Consider the following 12,901-nt stretch of genomic DNA (forward strand, 5'->3'; position numbering starts at 1 on the left):
CCCTCTATGCGGCACTGGTCAGGCCGCAGCTGGAGTACTGCGTCCAGTTCTGTGTGCTGCACTTCAAGAGGGATGTGGACAACGTGGAGACGGTCCACAGGAGGGCCACTTGCATGATTGGGGGCAGCAGGGAAGGCCTTATGAGTAGAGGCTATGGGACCTGAACCTGTTCATCCTCCACAAGAGAAGGCTGAGGGGGGATCTAGTGGCCTGTTACAAACTAGTCAGGGGGGATCAGCAGGCACTGGGGAAGTCCCTGTTCCCCCAAGCACTGCCAGGAGTAACCAGGAATAACGGTCACAAGCTGGCAGAGGGTAGATTTAGGCTAGAAATCAGGAGGTGCTACTTCACGGTCAGGGTGGCTAGGATCTGGAACCAACTTCCGAGAGAAGTGGTGCTGGCTCCTACCCTGGGGGTCTTTAAGAGGAGGTTAGATGAACACCTTGCTGGGGTCGTTTGACCCCAGTACTCTTTCCTGCCATGGCAGGGGGTTGGACTAGATAATCTACTCAGGTCCCTTCTGACCCTAGAAACTATGAAACTATGAAACTTGCAGTAAGCATGCCACTAGTGTCATGGGCAGACTCTGTGTGGCACATGGCAGATAAGAGAGGGGTCATGCAGCACAGTGGCAGATAGTGCAGGGAGAAGAAAACAGAGCAGCAGATCAAATGTGGAGCATATAAAATGGAGGATAAAGCAGAGCAGTATACTGGGTAGCAAAGGGGATTGAAGTAGCACTTGCAGGGGCACATGGCTTAATTTGTAGTACACCTGCTGAAAAGGTAAGCTCCCACTGCAGACTATGGAGTTGCTTTCTCCCCAGCCACTGAATAATTATGTATATAGTATTCTTCACCTTGTTTTCTTGTTCCTGGCTGCATACATTTCCCTCTTTTGACTGCCCAAGGAACCAGCTTCAAAAGAAGTGCTGGAGAGAGGCGTGGGCAATCCCTAACTTGTGGTGTGGTAGTTAAGAGTAATGTAATGGGAAGTCAGAGACACAGAAGTTCAACTTTTCTCTACAGCCAAGTACAGACATTAAGGTGGGGAGAGGTTAGGGGGAGGCTAGATTGCATTAAAAATGGCCACCTGATCTAAGGTAAGTAAGAATTGGGGTAGCTAGTGAGGGGGATGGGGTGGGATTAGGGCTCTGCAGGGAATGGGGTCACGAGTGATCCACAATGGGGAGGCATGATCTCTGGGAGGAGGTGGGGGGCAGTCAGGATCTGTGGGAGCAATCAAGGGCACCCATCATCTGCCGGGGGTGGGAGGGTGGACAGGATCTGCATGAGCAGTGGGGAGGCAAGTGGTGCTCACAGGAGCAATCAAGGAGCTTGATCTAGATCCTAAGTTATTATGTATAAAGAGTAAAATCAGTGAATTAAAACCCTAGAAAGCAAACAGTTCTTACCTGCTTGAAAGCTGGTAATCAACATTTCCCTTTTGTGATTTTTTTTTATGTTTTTATAATCTTTACGAGCAACATAGTCCCTGTAAGCTAAAAGGAGTTAGGAAAATTTAAGTAGTCCATTAGATGATACAAAAGAGTGCTGCAAAGAATAACAGAACCTGAATTAAAGGATTCACAAATATTTTTTTTCCAGGTATATATACATAGAAGTAAACTTTCAAATAAAGGAGACAACTGAGGTTTCAAAAACTATGGCAAGTAGACACAAACAGTATAAAAATTCCTGTGATCTCTGTGGCTATCTTTACTATTAATTCATTTAATAAATAATAGTACGGAAGTTGGAAGTTACAAGAGGGTGATGCTCACAGCTACGCTAACAGAGATCCTTCAGTTAGCAATTTTTCAATCAATGACTTAATTAGGCTTATTATCCAAGATGGTTAATGCATTCGATTTTTTTTTGTATCCTATACAATATTGTCAGAGTATGCTCAAATATTACTAATAACAGTATAATTTATGTAATCACATACCTCTATTGTTAAACTAGTCTCCTAAATATAACATTGACAAACACAACTGCACTGAAGAACTTATTGTCATAAACTGATTAACTGATATTTTTTTCCAAAAGAATATACGTAGCATGAACTATAAGGTACTTTGTCAAATGCAACAGGTGTAAAAGAGCAAAATGTAAGAAGGTGTGTAGAGTCATATAACTATACATGCACAAAATGCTATCTTTAATGTAAAATACTGTTGAGATATTACCTGACTGTATTTTAATAGCACTTTGTTTCCTTTTCTCCTTTATTTTCTGGTATCTCTTTGAACACAGCCACCCCCTGACACAAGCCTGAATCAAAATAATCCTGCCAATTGTCTCTTTTCGCATTAAATTCAGCTGCTCCACATGATAGTATTTGAGGAACACCTTAAAAAGAGCAAAAACCCCACAATGTAAATTAATCTTCTCTCCCCACTAATGAATTTCAGTCTGTTTAGCATCAGTGGGAATTACATACTAGGATCAAAGAATGGATTAAATCTTTAGTCGTATTGCTTAAATGATAATTTTTGAAGATGACAAAGCTGAAATATGAATATAGCTGTTTTTATTTAGTACCACAAGCAGCCAAAACTCTGTTAATGTTATTCCACCCCCAAATCCCAGCCACCACTTGTGTTTTCACAGGAAGATACTCTATCATTTTTACAATGTAAAACTTGAGTTTGTGAGTATAGATCACAAACATTTTCCTCTAAAGCAAGTTTAACAAAACTGATTCAAGTCTGAGCAACCTTTTCTCCCCTGTATCTGTATCAGGCCATTTTTTTTTCAAATTTATTTTATTTTTCAAATTGCTTTTTTCCTAAATGGAAGTTAATGCTATAGAAAAAACAGCTTGGAAAGCTGACAAGCACAAATACTACAAACAGTAGCCCTAGCTCTCCTATTGGGGTAAATCACACCTGCATCTCCTGAAGTAAATGGAGATGTGCTGGTACAAAGCTACTCAGTGTAGGTGAGAGGGGATTCAGGCACACAATTTTTTCACAGGTTCTCTCTCCTCTTCTTTTTGCTCCTTTTGTTGCAGTCTTTGTGTGTCAAATTATGTTCTCAGTTATGCTGTTGTAGATGTGGACTAATTGCATTTAAATAAATGGCGATGAGTGCATTCCCATAGTCCCCACCCACTTTGGACTTCTCCCTTGGACTTGCCCCATAATATGAGAGAGGTTAAGGGCAAGAGGGGTGCATCTCCCTGGATCCCTCTTCCAGTCTCCTTTAGTAGAACCTGTCTCAGGAATGCCCATCTACACCTGAGGATGATCCTTCTTCTACGTGCCATTATCACCATGAATATCCACCTCTGGTGTGTTAGATGGGAATTTCTGGGTGGCACAATAGGTGAATAACAAGAGGTCAGCCATGGAGGGAGTTGCTAACAGAGTTGGGAGGAAGGATACTTGGTTGAGATATGGAGCACCTTCCTGGTATATCAAAGGAAGCTCATTAGAAGGGGAAGGCTGTGGTGGGAGGGTGGAAGAGTGATTGATGAACTGTCTCATAGTCAAGTGGCAATATTGAGTCAACAGATATATATCTACCCCATAAACAAAACCTCCCCCTAACCCCACATTAGAATTTGTCTTCAGCTAGCCCTTCTCCACACACTTAGCTGAGTTGTCAGGTCCATTCCTCCCCTTTTGCTGGGAAAAATCTTTTTCTTGTGACAGGTCTCTGAAACCAGATTACATTTTGAACTCTATTGCTCAGTGGAAAATGTCTAGAGGCTTTTTTATTATTATTTGAAGTTTAGGACTCTCATCTGCCACTAGGATATATTAAAGCTTCCTAAAGCTGATCTTCCACAACAGACTTTCAAAAAAAAAAGTATTAACATTCATTGTTTCCAATTCCTTTGTATACAGAGAGTGAAATCCCAGTGCTGTTGAAGTTGACTGGAATATTGCTATTGACTTCAACAGGGCCAGGATTTCAGTCTAGATCTCTAGAGATCTAGCAAATCAAGCTCTTTTTTTAAACAAAAGTGAATCTAGACTACTGAAATTCCATCAATACCACAGAAATTGAAAAATATTATAAAATCCAATAATGCATGCTAATATGAAAAAGATTACTTTGGTTTTTCCAAGAACCCAGTTGTCAAGGTGGGCTTTTTCCAAGATGGCAGCACAGGTCTCAGGGCTGACTGGAGGATCAGCATTTGTTTTATAACAGATGAGGGAATACCTAAAGATAAATGCATGATTCTTCATTATAGTGATACTGAACAATAGAAAGATTCAGATGCATATCATTCATCCAACAAATACAAGGTTTAAATTATCTTTAGCATCAAAAATACTCTAAAATAGAACAACCTGCCAAAACCACCATGCATTTAAAGGCAGCAGTTAGTAACTTCATTAAAAGTGGATTATTGCAAATTGTGTACTCCGGAGGGCGTTTAGTGCTAGAACATCACTACAGGGCTTTTATAAAGCATGCTGTTTTAGTGAGATCCTCTGCCAATTCTTTGCCTTTACAATTTTTTGCATGTTGTGAATGACAACAAACACTTTGATCCTATTATTTACAATTGTTTTCTGTATAGCTATATTATTTCAAAATAATGAGCTTACTATCTTGCATCCATGCCCTTGCCATGGCTAAGCTTGATTACTGCAATAGTTGGGGCTACTTATGAAGACCACTCAGACTTCAGCTCTTGCAGAACATGACTTAAATCCTTGCAGGGAGTTTTTCACATACATGCTGCAGACACTATGCTGGTTTCTAGTTTTTTCCTGGGTATAATTTAAGGTGTTGTTTTTGATGTATGAAGACCTTTGTAGCTTGGGTCATACATATCTGAGACAATACTTCTCTCACCTCAGATTTTAATATTTGAAGTTAAGTGCTCTAAGGAAACATTTTCTGGGTATTTTCAGCTAAGGACAGAGCACTCTAACATAAAAATTTCCAAAATGTATTTTGCCTTTGCTACAACACAACCTCACATAGGTCTACTGTAAAGACCACCAGGCTGTGTCCGACAAGATAATAATTAGCATGTAGAACTAGGGGGTAAAACCATAAAGTTTTCTGAGTTCAAGAACAGTTACAGAAACACTACTGTGTGAGATATTTGCCAGGTTAGGTGCCATCTTTTTTGTTGTCCAGCTCATCTAGACATACAAATCCTGGATTGTACAGTTATAAATGAAGGCAGTTTCCCCATGGTATAATAAAAAGGACAAACTGCTGATTCCTTTATTACTGCCACTAAATCTGCAGTTTGTTCATTTTACTACTGATTGGATTGGCTGATTTTTAGTCTGATAAACAAACTTTCCCATTCTGCCAGGACTTTAACTACAAGGCTCAAATAAAAACTTGACAGATGTTTAACAAAACCCTTGTGCATGGGGCTTGATCCTCCTGTGGTGTGAATCAATATAGCCTTGCTGACTTCAGTGGAGCTTTAGTGACCTGAGGTCGCTTTTTATATTTGCTGCTCCCTGCAATTCCCTTCTTACATTACCATTACCAAAATCTTTAGAAAACAAGCAGCAAAAATCACATCACAGCTTGTTCACTACTTGATACAGTGTTAACTATGCCTCATCAGGCTGCGCTTTCCAGAGAAAGTGATGGTCCCATCAGCACTCCTGAAAAATCTATATAACATCCCTTAGCTCTTTAAAGAGTTTTGATCAGAGTGGGTGTTTTCTGCATATTTTATATTTCCCCTCCCCTGTAAATTTATTTTCTGATATAGGCAAATGCCTGACTTCTTTCATTTGTAAAGAGCAATTCAAAATCGTTGTTTAATACTTCTCATTTGAGTGGGGCTTTTTACTTTAACATTCTTACATTCACAACAAGGGTGATACTCTTCTCTTAACATATGAATAACACTTATGAACTAAATGTAAAAATAGCAGGAACATGTATTCATAAGTTTACATCTTAATCTTGGATACACTCTAATCAAATCCTAGCTATGAAGTAGCATTGAAATGCCAGAGGCTGAACTAGATTACCACTGAGCAGCTAAAGCAACAGTTATGATTTAGCGAGGCTGTCACCTTTTTACACCAAATTCAAAACATTAAAATCTCTAAGTTTCAAACCCTAATGGAAAGTCTCCAAATTGGGAGCACAGTGATTTCTGAGTCTGAAGAGAGCTTGAAACAGTTTTTTTTTGGATTGGCAGTTTCCCCCTGTTAATCAAAAAGGCAGCATTTACCCTCACATCAGAACTATTTTGTCTGTCCAGTCTAGACTGTCACCTTCTTCGGCCAGGATTTTCTTTTTACCTTTCTATTTTAAGACAGTGCCAAGCACACTGATGATAACCAGCAAACATCAGATGACAGTCATCATGGAAAAAGGCCCATGTTTCCCCATATGTACCGTTTTATGAAGTTAGAAAACAGAATGCGATGAGAATAACCCTGTCTTCGAATTCTTGCTGTCTCCAGAATTCCTGTGTAGCGTAGCTGCACCAGTACTTTCTCTTTGTCGAACTTATGTGCCTGCCGGTCGTTATTTGGTTTGATGCAACGGACAAAGTGAGGCTGGCCAACCACCATCTTAGATAACAAATCCATCAGTGAGTACTGTAAGAAAATAAAGGAAATGTTTTTCACTGTGATATTAAAAGCCTGTAAGATGCGAACAGAGTGGTGCACTTGCAATTTCACTTCACTTCTGTGGAAGCGCGCGCGCGCACACACACACACACACACACACACATACACAGAGACAGTGAAAGCTCTGTTATCCAGCATCCCTCAGTAGTGGGGGATGCTGGATAACAAAATATGCCGGTTAATTGAGTGGCCCGAACAGGCGTCTTTGCCTGTTTGGGCTGCCGCTTCTCCTGCTGTGTCCAGGGTTTTGCCGCTGCGGGACAGGGAGATGGGCCCTGCACAACCTGTCAGGCCCCCAGGCCAGCGCAGGCTGCTTTGCCCTGGGCCATGGGGCCTCGGCGAAACTGGAAGTGCTGTGGTGGGCACTTCCGGTTTCACTTTGCCTTACAAGCTGGCATGCCAGTTAATAGAGTATGCCAGCTTGTAAAGTGCCGGTTAATGGAACTTTCTCTCTCTCTCTCTCTCTATATATATATGTACAGGGTTCCCTCACTTTATGCGGGTTCTGTATGTGTGAATTTGCTCTTATGCGATGGCCCTTCTTATACCAAAGATTCCTTATATGTGAGGTAAATTCACTCTTATGCGATCAGTGTGGTGGAAGCCTGCAGTCAGCTGCTTTGTGCAGTGCTTTGTGGGAGTGATGTGCACCAAAATATAGTCTCCTGTGTGGATCTGTGCTCCTTGCTCATTGTCTGCAACACTCATTTCTGTAGTTGCCATCCTCATTATGATAGTGCCCTCTGCTTGTGTGTACTGTCTGCTGTTGGTGAGTATCAAAATTGTCTTGTAAAAGTGGTAGAAATGGGTCTGGGGGTCAGTATAGTCAAGGTCTTGTAATGCATCCCTATTTGTTACATTGTAAAATGGGTTCCCCTTTATGCACATTTGAGTTATGCACCATTTTCCAGGAACACATGTACACCGTAAAGCAAGGAAAACCTGTATGAATCCATTTGAATTTTGCTAATGTGGTCATTTAATGGTACACAAAACAATTGGCTTAGGAGACGTTCTAGTCACAGAGATATCTTTAAGGGAGCAGGATACAATACTTGAAATAAATAGATATGGATATGAAGCATATAAGAATATCAAATCCCTACAGAGAATATTCTCAGAAACTACATTATGGCTAAATAATTAAGCACAAACTTTCATTTAGTCCTCAACCACTGCTTAAAATGCTTTTTTTTTGCAAGGTGCTTTAATGACCTGTTGCACTGCTGTAGTTGCTGGTCAACTGCATCAGCCATGCTATGTTCTCTCATATTAAGTTGTGGGAAAACATAGTTCATCTAGGAAAATACTTGAACATAGCTGCAAAAGCAGAAAGGTTTTTAATAAAAAATAGATTTAAAAAAGAGTATTTTAATTCTCTTGTTCTAAAAAATGCACATAGACCATGTGGTGATGTGATCCTGAAACCGTGAAGTAAGTGGAGTGAACCATATATCAAATAGTTACATCTTATCAGGTAATTACAGTTCAACTTTTTATGCCCTCGTATTTACCATATTTACTTGCATAGAGAATGGCCTTCTTTATAATGGCCATTCAATAATCAGATTCTATAAATGGAAAATTTATAAATGCATTATAATTTTCCAGGCAGAGAAGTAATTACTGGAGGTTTCCCTTTAATTCCCTCCTTTCCTACTGCTACAGCAGGGAAAATAAATTTTGGGGGGTCAGGTAGCCCTCTGCTCTCTACATCCCCAATATTTTTCCCTTAGCAGCCCTTTCCAACTCTCCTTACTGTCAGAGACTGCTCTCCCTGAGCATATGGAAGTAAAGTGCAAAGCTGAAAACAATAACCTTGAAATTAAACATGGCTGTAGCAATTTGAATATAGTACTTACACACTTAGTTTATCCAGAATTGTTGCATGTTACCTTTTTCTGAAACTACTGCAAATTTTAGCACAGGTACTCCACAAACACACTTTTAAGCAGTACTTTAGCATGTACTTATATTAGTCCAAAGGCAAAGGCTTGTGATTTACCACACAGTTAACTGGGCTGACCCCACAATTTAACACTGCTTAGTATTTCTGTGTATCGGAGACCCTCACCATTCACAGGGGATCCATTCCAGAGATCCCTGCAAATGGCCAAATCCATGAATACGTTGGGAGCACAGCAGTGGTGCTGTTGGTGGTGGGGGAGGGAAGAGTGAAGACTGAAGAGTGAAGGATCCAAATGTTAATTAGCTGCCACTCATGATCGGAACCAGGTGTTTTTGTCACAAGTCCTGAGATCCTCCAAAACTTCCCCGGGAACAGGGCAGCAGATCAATTGATCTACAAGCTTGGAGGAGCTCATGATCCACAACGAATGTTAATTGTTGCCGTGCTCCTTCAATTACTGCGGTGGCAAGTCAGTTAATTAATGTAAACTATAAGGAGAGTGCGTGAAAGCTGGTGAGAGTGTGGTGGGGGAGAGTGTGCGGGGAGAGAGCCTGCACAGGGAGAAAGTGTGGGTTCGAATATTTGCACTGCGAATATTTGGAACCACGAATGGTGAGTCTGCGAATGGCAAGGGTTTCCTGTACTCCAGATACCTCTGACAAAGGATCCAAATGTTAATTAGCTGCCACTCATGATCAGAAACAGGTGTTTTTGTCACAAGTCCTGAGACCTCCAAAAGTTTATATGCAGATTAGGCACGGGACAACCAAGCCTGGCTTCACCTCATGGAGGGGCAGGGCCACACCAATCATATGGGCCAACTGAGAGAAGGGGCGAGAGAGGGATTCTGGGTGAATTGTATGCCATGTTGTGGCTCACCATGACTTTAAAGAGTTGGTGGTGAGGGGTACTACACTTAATGGGCACTACTGTATGTTTTATTCAGATGGGCTACACTAACCTATTCTTGTGGTATGTTTCCAGTAACTTGTCTGCCCAAGTTCTAAAAGCATTTAATCAACTTTACAGTTGGTTTTCACTACTGAGCATGTTTTACTTTTGGTAACAGCTTAATGATAGAAAATGTATTTAGTGAGATTTCCTTGTAAGCAATTATAAGATTCCATGCCAAATTGCTGGGGGGAGAGGGGAACCTCATCCTGTATTTGAGTAAATATGGTAATATTTATGTAGAAGACTCTTCATCCCTGTTCCTGGAGCTACTGGGGAACCCCAGGCATTCCAAAGTCAGGAATGATGGGATAGCTCAATGGCATCAAGATAGTAAAAGCTACCTTTCTTTGGTAGGAGGAGGGAGAAGAATTTAGGTAACAAACCACCTCAAAATGAGGGTCTGGCAAGCTAGATCAGAGCAGAGCCAGTTGGTGAAACTGTAGTTGCCTTCTCTGCAAGAAACCTCTAGGTCAGATGTGGAAAAACACCACTTCACCTTCACATTTCACAGCTTCCCCTAGTCAGCCTACACCTCAGACTGCCATAAGGAGCTGAAAATTAGTAACAAGGCTGAATCTGGCCCCACAGTCTCCTGCTGGTGTTCTACAGAATTGCTCCATTTCAAGATCCTATTAAAACACAGATGAAGAGGCTAATATCTTAAGATTCAAAGGAAAGTGGCAGCATGGCGGGGATGGGGGGGAGGCGGGGCATCACATCACAGTAGTGAGCTAGATGCACATAGCTAGTGTGGGGTGTCAAAAAACCATATGTTCCCAATTAAGTTGTATAATTGCATTCTGGATGGATGTTGCACTGTGTAGTATAGTGTTAAAATGAGCTCTGTCAACAGCTTGCAGTGAAACACTATCAAGATAAGCCATTTTTCCACTGAGGTCTGTGCATGCATTTCTCAACAATTTGTGGACTTCTTCAGCTAAGTCTTGGTAACAGGATTTGGTCTGAGTCCTTTGTTATCTGTAATGGAGTTTCCACCCTACACAAAACGGGTCAAGATTTAATAAGCCCTAATGTCAGCTTCTGGAACTGTATTTGCTCTTCACTCATTGAATCACAGAAATCAGTGGTAGAAAAACTTGGTTCACTCTTTTTCTCCATTCACACTGTAACCAAAATAACATTCAAATACAGGCTAACACAGGGATCGCCAACCTGTGGCACATGTGCCGTAAGTAGCCCAGGCAGCCACTGGGTGTGGCACATAGCAGACTGGGGAGGGGACAGGCAGATATAGCGGGAAGCAAAAAGCAGAGCAGAAGATCAGGCAGGGGAAGAAGATAGAAGTGGCACTTGGGGAGGGTGCAAGGCTAATTTGTGGCATGCCCACAATTAAAGGTTGGCCCCAACTGGACTAGCACATCACTCAGTTATTTCCTTGATAGTAAAGTACCACAATCAGTCTGCTAAACATTGAGACTGCTCCTTACTTTTTTCTATTTTGAATGTTACCCCAACAGGCCCTAACATTATCTGAGGAAGAAATAAACCAACAGGAGCCTGGAATTCAGGCTGAAACCCCATATTAACAATCTCCAGGTGCAATGCTAGAGTAATTAATGTAAAAGGCGGGAACTTACACGAGACATTTAATGCTCAGTTGCCTAATTAACTGTGCAGTAAACATCTCAGCATCTACACATGCACCCCCATTAGAGCGTACAAAACTAATAAACTCCACAGCAGGGTAGTACTTGTAAATCTAAGTACTACCCTGCTGTGGAGTTTCGCATGCAGCAGTGCACATGTAGATGTAGATGTAGACCCAGCTGGCTAGGGCATGAGTATGCTTCACTGCTGGGGCTGCTTGTCGACTAGCCTCACACAGAAATGCCTCATGCCCCAGCCAACACCTCTGCAGAACACTGAACCTGGTCAGAGCAGTCCCGTGCTGGCAGGTTGAGCTCTGGGATTCCCTGCCAGGTGGGGCTTCTCTGACCCGGCTCAATGTGCTGCAGTCCAGGCACACGTGTAAACTGCATGCCCAGGAGCTTCCTCGGAGCAATAAGAAATCATCCTCGGTCTGCCTCTCCTGTGTAAGGGGACAGCCCAACCCCCTCTGTCTCCTCTTCACACTGCCTGGTCACTTAAGGGGAGCTGGGATGTAGAGATCCTTTGTCCTAATTTCCCTGCCAGGATACCTGTGGGAACAACCTGTATGATCCTGGCCCCCTCCCCCTGGGGATGCTGATGACTTTTAAAAGTATTGGTTTGCATCACATAATGCTTGTTTTGAATTGGAACCAGGTGATGAGGTCAGAAAAGTTATTTAAAGGTCAGGTCACCTGGTTTCAGGGACACTCCCTCCTTGACCAGGCATCTTGCAACACAGACAAATAGCATACCTCAGGCAGCTGTCTGAAGTTGATATGTAAGTAGAAACTTGGAATCTAGCCAGAAATTAGGATTTATGTGTAGGAAGTTGCATATTAAAAGAGCCACTGAGCTCATATTTGCAAGACTCAATTGATTGGCAATTGCTCACGGTGTTTTTCTCTTAACGTCCCATGTGATACCCCCTTCCCTATTCTCTCTGTCTGATAATTAAAAGGATATTTGGCTCAGTGAGTGTAGCTGTGAATATATGAGGGAAGAGGGGTCAGAGATGCTCTTTTGCTCCCAGAAGAGCTTGGCTGCTTATTAACTACCTCAGACAAACCTAAGATTACCCTGGGAGGCTACAAGCTATAAGAAGCACCCAGAAATATTACCTGTGGGCTAAGCACCCCCAAGGTCAGCAGGGTCTGTGTACCCCAGCCGCACAGAGCCCTAATGGAGACCAGAGCCCAGGGTTTTGGTAGGGCACACTGAAGCGGGTGGCTCAGCATAGTAGTGCCCCCTAGTGGCCCGCCACATAGGTATGCCTGGCAATATGTATGTAAGTGTATGCTTTGGTAGAATCTGCTTTCAAAAGTAATTTTTTTTTATCCATTAGCATTTTGAACACAATGTTTAAGGAAAACAACATGAAATGTACTAACAACATTCAGTCATTGTGTTGTGTAAGGTCTGAATAACTCAGGAGGCTGACTGGCTCATTGTCGAGGCTGGACCATGACTCAACAGGAAGAGGAGTCCAAGAGGAGTGGTTGCTCCTCAAGGGAGCAATCCTGACAGCACAAGGGATGTCCATCTCATCTTGGAGGAAGGGTAGCAAAAGGACACAGCAACCCCCTTGGCTCAGCAGGGAACTTGAGGACCTCCTACACCTAAAAAGAGAGACTTATAAAGGCTGGAATAACCACCTAAGAGGAGTAGTCAGCACTGGTCTGTGTCTGCAGAGAGTGGACCAGGAAAGCCAAGGCTTCAATGGAATTCCATCTGGCTTCACATATCAAGTATAATAAAAAGTCCTTTTTTAGATATATAGGGAGTCGGAAAAAAAGCAAGGGTGACATTGGACCCCTGCTGAACCAAATGGGACAACTGATAAC

The 12,901-nt window shown here is 42.1% G+C and overlaps 1 protein-coding gene across 4 annotated transcripts in view; it reads right to left on the reverse strand.

Moving 5' to 3' along the window:
* Nucleotides 1–12,901, reverse strand: part of MYO3A (myosin IIIA) — a 310,475-nt gene that overhangs the window by 59,187 nt on the left and 238,387 nt on the right. For 2 of the 4 annotated variants that reach the window (XM_019508274.1, XM_019508273.1), the window contains 4 exons: nt 6,348–6,553; nt 4,067–4,178; nt 2,192–2,354; nt 1,415–1,501 (listed from right to left, as the gene is read on the reverse strand). In XM_019508274.1, coding sequence (XP_019363819.1) covers nt 1,415–1,501; nt 2,192–2,354; nt 4,067–4,178; nt 6,348–6,553 — 568 coding nt within the window. The remainder of the gene's footprint in view (nt 1–1,414; nt 1,502–2,191; nt 2,355–4,066; nt 4,179–6,347; nt 6,554–12,901) is intronic. The other 2 variants (XM_019508276.1, XM_019508275.1) reach the window with 1 other exon arrangement.

The sequence above is a fragment of the Gavialis gangeticus genome, unplaced genomic scaffold, assembly GCF_001723915.1.
Source record: "Gavialis gangeticus isolate Ggan-Ray unplaced genomic scaffold, GavGan_comp1, whole genome shotgun sequence".
Taxonomy (NCBI): Eukaryota; Metazoa; Chordata; order Crocodylia; family Gavialidae; genus Gavialis; species Gavialis gangeticus.